Source organism: Agelaius tricolor, unplaced genomic scaffold (genome assembly GCF_023055355.1).
Source record: "Agelaius tricolor isolate 1412-34295 unplaced genomic scaffold, bAgeTri1.0.p SCAF_11, whole genome shotgun sequence".
In the NCBI taxonomy this organism is placed as follows: domain Eukaryota; kingdom Metazoa; phylum Chordata; class Aves; order Passeriformes; family Icteridae; genus Agelaius; species Agelaius tricolor.
The window spans coordinates 28,624,095-28,630,333 of NW_027269271.1; the positions used below are offsets into that span (position 1 = coordinate 28,624,095).

The 6,239-nt window shown below is 46.5% G+C and overlaps 1 protein-coding gene across 1 annotated transcript in view; it reads left to right on the top strand.

Annotated features, from left to right (window-relative positions):
* PATJ (PATJ crumbs cell polarity complex component) overlaps window positions 1-2,976 on the top strand; it is a 144,993-nt gene extending 142,017 nt beyond the window's left edge. Inside the window, exon 44 of the mRNA XM_071435599.1 lies at window positions 393-2,976. Coding sequence (XP_071291700.1) covers window positions 393-539 — 147 coding nt within the window. The 3' untranslated portion in view covers window positions 540-2,976. The remainder of the gene's footprint in view (window positions 1-392) is intronic.
* Window positions 2,977-6,239: the final 3,263 nt, after the last annotated feature.

Below are 6,239 nucleotides of genomic sequence, written 5' to 3' on the forward strand. Positions count from 1 at the left end.
CCTGGCCATGAGGCATTCCCAGAGCTCCATCCCCCATTTCTCCTGGCCATGAGGGGTCCCCCGGGCTGCATCCCCCATTTCTCCAGGCCCTGAGGGGTTCCCAGAGCTCCATCCCCCATTTCTCCTGGCCATGAGGGGTTCCCAGAGCTCCATCCCCCATTTCTCCTGGCCCTGAGGCATTCCCAGAGCTCCATCCCCCATTTCTCCAGGTCCTGAGGGGTTCCCAGAGCTCCATCCCCCATTTCTCCTGGCCCTGAGGGGTTCCCAGAGCTCCATCCCCCATTTCTCCTGGCCATGAGGAGTTCCCAGAGCTGCATCCCCCATTTCTCCAGGCAGCATTCCAGGCTGCAGGGTCAGGGGGTGCCCCCCTGATCCCCGTGTTGCCGTTGCAGGGCGCGGCGGCCGACGACGGGCGGCTGAAGCGCGGGGACCAGATCGTGGCCGTCAACGGGGAGGCCCTGGAAGGCGTCACCCACGACCAGGCCGTGGCCATCCTGAAGCGCCAGAAGGGGACAGTGACCCTGACAGTGCTGTCCTGAGACACACTGAGCTCTCCAGGCCATCAGTAGAGCTGTCAAACACTGCCCAGCCCCTGCAGAGCCTGGATCCGCGTTCCAGGCGCGTCTCCAGCTTCATTCAGCCTCCCACGACTTTCCAGCCTTTCTCCCCGCCCTCCTCGACTTCTGGTGGCTTCAGAGGTTTCCCTGGACAAGTTTTAATTAAGGAACTTCAAAGGACAGGACTCGTTGTGCTTTGTCCCCGCTGCTCTGAACCCCGGTTGTGACTGCTGAACCTGGAATCAATTCGCACACAAAGGAGAATTTCAGATCATCAACTGATCTCATCTGAGGGGCAGAAATAAATGCTGAGTGACTTGTCATCTCACTCGTGATTTACTTATGCTAATTGTTCTTTCAAGTATGCCAGAAAACATTAGCAATGTAATTAAATTACCACTGTTCCAAATGATGAAATATCAAATTCTCCTCTGGGAAATTATTTGTGCTCGGCACAGTAAGTCTGATAGTCAAATGTGAACTTCTCATGTTTATCTCTTTGGGTAGGTCTGTGGAAGTTAGTCAGAGGTAATTACTGTGATGTGTCAATTTGCAGCCTTTAGCATGAAAAATAAACGAGGGGAGAGGGAAATTTATTTTTTTAGGCTTTTAAAATGTTTGAGCCTTTTCAGATATTTAGGCAGCATGAACAACAACAGCGTAGCTCATTCTATTCTAATTCTATTTTTTAAGAAGAAATGTGCTGATATATGCCAGGCATGTTGCATACAAAGGCAGTTGTTGTCGTGCCAAGCTGCAGCATAATTGTTCATCCTGAAACTTTAATGAAGACAAAAAGTTTGCTTTCTTTGGGAATGTGATCCTGTAATTCTAGGAGTGATGGTGAGCAGTCCCTCCAGCTCAGTGGAGTTCATCCTAACCACCAAACTGATGCACATTTCCAAGAGTCTCCCCAGGATCAGGTAGTGCAGGAGGAGGCTTTCCTGGATCCCAGAGAATGCTCCTCTCTTTGGGCTGCCAGAGCCAATTTTGGGTACCACCAGGCACTCCCAGGCAGGGCTGGGATGATCTCCCACAGCCAGGTGCAGCAGTTTGGGATGAGGCTCCTCAACCCCCTCCAGCTCAGCTGAATCCCCCGACAGTTTTTTGGGGTCTGAAGCCCTCCCATGGCTGGTCCCACTCTGGAGGTGGGGTGCAGGAACATTCAGCCACAAGTTCCCAACCTCATTGCATGTCCCAGCCATCAAGCAGTGATGATGTGAGTGTGGCCTTGGTGATTTAACAGATGAATTTGGCAGGCAGGTTCCTGGCAGGGCAAGGCATTGGGGGTTCATCTTCTATCCAGGGCAGCAGGAGGAGTTTGGAGGAAGCAGCCCAGTCTGATTTGGAACTATTTGGCGTAATTTATAATGGTGATGTACTGGGAGAAATGAAAGGGGGGTGGGGTCAGAATTGGCTGCTCATTTTGTGTGAAAAATTCCAGGAACTGAATGGAAAGAAGGTTGAAAATCTGCAGTATAATAGCTGAGCAGTGCAGGGAGGTGTTAAAGGTACAGCTGTTCTGTGTAATTGAGTGGAATTTTCCCCATTTTACATTCAGGTACCAGTCCTGAAGCGAGGTGAACTACATTGAGACAGGAATGCTGTGCTAAGTTCTCATGGAAAAGGGTTTTCCTTATTTCCTTGGAAAGTTTTCCATAACTCTAGGTAATCACAAAGTGCATTTAGCCTGCTGGAACCATTGGTGGGTATTCCCTTAATAGTGCCTGGAAGAGACTTCTCATTTTCAGTGGATTCCCAGTGTCCTGTTTGATTTGCCAAGTGAGGTGTGAGTGGAATCCTGATTGCAGAGCACAGGGATATCTCCAGGTGTAGAAAACTGGAGAATTCTGAACAGGCTGCTCTGGTTGCACAGGAGTTCAGGGTGAGGTGTGAGGAGGTGCCCTCAGCAGCAGTGTGTGGGATTCATCAACCAAAGGGAATGATTCTTCTGTCCTGTGTTTTTGTACCCACCCTGAGACGTTGCCACATTTAATCCATGAAGTTGTACATGGCTGTTTATCAGCCTGTGATGCACATGCAGTTCATAGACATAAACAATAGAATTTATGGGCTGATGAGACATTTTGCACTTCTCGTTGCTCAGAAGGAGAGAGAACATTTTCTGCTTCTTGTAATTTGCACTTTGTGTGTTCGAATATATTACTGCCAAAAAAAAAAAAAAATTATATTGCAACTAATTGATAAACCAGTGACCATGCTCCACGTGCAGGGCCAAGGCAGAGAATTCAGTTTGCACCACGCTTGTCTGGGTGGGGGTGTTCTGGTTTGTTTGAAACTTCATTTCTGTGCAAGGGAAAAAGCAATTAAACCTCCTGATTGTATTGTTTACGTAGATCAGTAAAAGGAGACGTTTTATGACTTCAAGGGTTCTAAATAAAGCTCAGTTGCATAAGTAGTTGTGCATTTGTTTTATTCTGTATTTTAATTTAAGTCAATGTTAAAAGCTGTTGCATGTCCTGATATCCAGTTTAAACCTGCTCTGGCAAAACTTTTCCTCTGCTTCCTCTTGTCCTAAGAGTTCTCCTGCCTTGGTTTCAGGGCTCAGGGGGCAGAGCCTTACTTTAGAAGGGCCAAGGGCTGTTCACAGTCCTTCCATCAGCTTCCTCACCTGGAGAGACCTGGAATTTCCTGCTCTGGGCAGTGACAGCACCAGGAGCCATCTCAGGGCTCTTGGCATTTCTTGGCCATCTGATGAGCAGGTTATGATGTGATGGTGGTGGCTGGGCTGGTGGGGCCAGCAGGAGAGGTGAGGGACTCCCCTTATTATCCTGCAATGAGGAATCACTGTAATGCTCCTAAATTCCCTGTAATTAATCCCATGGCAATTACCACCCTGGGAGTGTGACATCCACAGGGCCTGTGGAGGTAAAGTGATTGTGCCAGGGTGGAGCAGTTAATGTCCCTCTGCCTGAAAGCACTGGAGAAAGTTAATTTGATGTCACACATGTATAAAACATCAGTTTTATATTTATATCATAATATAATATTTAATATATAGAAATATTTATATAAAATATCTATATTTATATATAACATCAGTTGTGCTCAGCATGGATGCATAATTCCATTATTGTCTTTCCCCACAGGGTCACATGTCTGGATATCTGGTTTGATGTCCTGGTTAAACACTGCCATGGTCATTGTTACCCCTCTTAGTGGGGTTTGTTCCCCAAAATGCTCCTTCCTGTGATAGCTGCACCTTCTAGGATGGCAGCAAATCAGAGAGATCCGTGTTCTGCAGCATCCCCAATGGAAAAGGAACAAGGGTCACCCTGACCTTGTTTTTAGCCTTTTCCAGGTGGGCTCTGAGGGCTCTGCTGCCTTCCCAAGTCTGGTGGGGGTGAAGCAGAGTTTACTCCCAGTTCCTGCACAAAAAGGGGGAAAATGCAGTGGTAGCATAAACTCTTTATTCCCTCTTTATTTAGGATCACAGAATCCCAGAATGGTTTGGGTTGGGCCTGACCTTAAAGCTCATCCCATTCCACCCCCTGCCCCAGACAGGGACTTCCACCAGCCCAGGTTGCTCCAAGCCTGATCCAACCTAAGGGATTCCTGAGCAGTTTAAGAGCTCATGAGGAATGTTATGTTTTCCAGGGCAGATATTTCCATATAAAGGTTTACAGTCCCATTCTAGAAGAAGATAATCAGGGTGAAGATTCCTGGCTCTGCAGGGTAAGCACAGGGGCAGGGCTGGCTGCTGCACATCCCCATGGACCCACTCCAGAGCCCTGGCAGGGAGAGCTGCCCAGCCCCAGCACGGCTCTGAGCGTTGTGCTCTGGATGCTTTTTCTGCTGAAATGGCACTAGATGGAGCAGTTGACAAAATATTGCATTTCTGCAGCCTTCTTGCAAGGCTGGAGGCCCAGCCAGAGGAGCTGCCCCCAGGGATGCTCTGAGCATCTTCTCAGCCCAGCCCAGGAATGACAAACTGCCAGACTGAGCTGTGAACAGGGAGAGCTGCAAAGAGGACACACCTGGGGCTACAGTGACAGGAGCTTTCTAGGAAAGGGAATCGTGGCCTGTCCCACTCCTGCTGAGAGCTGCCCTCCATCCTGGCAAAAACAGGGCAAGTTGTCCCTTCCACACCGAGCTGTGGGGACAGGACAGGGGCCAGCTTGGCCCCACTGACCCCAGAGCAGTCAGCAAACTGCCCTGCAGAAAGAAACCTGCCTTTGCTGCTGAGAGCATTACATTATTATATAATAGTTATAATTATTGTAACAGTTGTATAATATACAATTATTATTACTAAATTATTATTGTTATTATTGTTATTATTGTATTATATAGTATGATCTGATAATATTTACAATAACATAATAGTATAATATATAATTATACTATTATAATAGTATAAATTATAAGTATATACTTATAATTATAAGTATATTTAAGTAATATATATACTTATATAAGTATATATAAGTATATATATTATATATTATATATATAAAATTATAATTATACTATTATAAATTATAATTATAATATTATTTATATATCTAATATATATTATATAGTTTATATATATAATATAAATATTAGATATATATAAACTATTATAATATATAACTATTATAATAGTTATATATTATATATAAATTATATATGGTTATATATTATATATAAAACTATACATAATAACTATTATATATATATAAACTATTATAATGGTATATATAATAGTTTTGGTTCTCCTGAGAACATTAAATTCTGCTGAGAGCTGCTGCACTGGCCCTGTCCAAGCTGCTGGTGGGGCAGGTTCTGGCTGATAATCATCTCAAGAGGAGATGCTTCTCTTTGGATGGATCCTGGAATGGTTTGGGCTGGAAGGGACCTCAAAAGATCTTCCAGTTCCATCACTTCCCACTGTCCCAGGCTGCTCCAGCCTGGCCTGGGGCACTGCCAGGGATCCAGGGGCAGCCACAGCTGCTCTGGGCACCTGTGCCAGGGCCTGCCCACCCTCACAGAGAATTTATCCCTGATCTCTGATCTATCCCTGTCCTCTGGCAGTGGCAGCCATTCCCTGTGTCCTGTCCCTTGCCCCCAGTCCCTCTCCAGCTCTCCTGGAGCCCCTTTAGGCCCTGGAAGGAGCTCTGAGCTCTCTCTGAAGCCTTCACTTCTCCATGCCCAGCTCTCTCACCCTGTCAAGGCTGAGCAAAGTGGTTCTGCCTGAGCACTGAGGTGCTGCAGCTGAGACCCTCAGAGTCCCCTCTCCTCTCCTTGCAGCAAAAGAAAGGGACACGCTGGAAATGCCCATAAGGAGAGTGGAAAAATTGTGTTCAGCCAAGCTCCTCATCATTCTTTCCCCTCACAGCTGATGGGCTGCTGGATGCTGAGCCTGTAAAGATCATTAGATTAATTCCTTTTCTTGCTGTGACTTCATTGTCTCCATTGGTCTGCGCAGTGCTCGCACTGGGGGTGTGTTTCTCCTTGCCTATATTTAGTTTGATCTCTACAGTGATACTGGAATATATAAACTGAGGCTGGCTCTGGCTCTTTGTGGCACTGAGATCCCACAGATGATTTCTTTGTGCAGTCTGGTACTTTGACAGCAGGGATTTTGGGCACTGGGAGATGCCAGGGGCAGCATCAACCCATCCATGATCCCTCAGGGTCCACATGAGCAGAGGAGCTGCTCCTCCTGGGGAGGTGGTT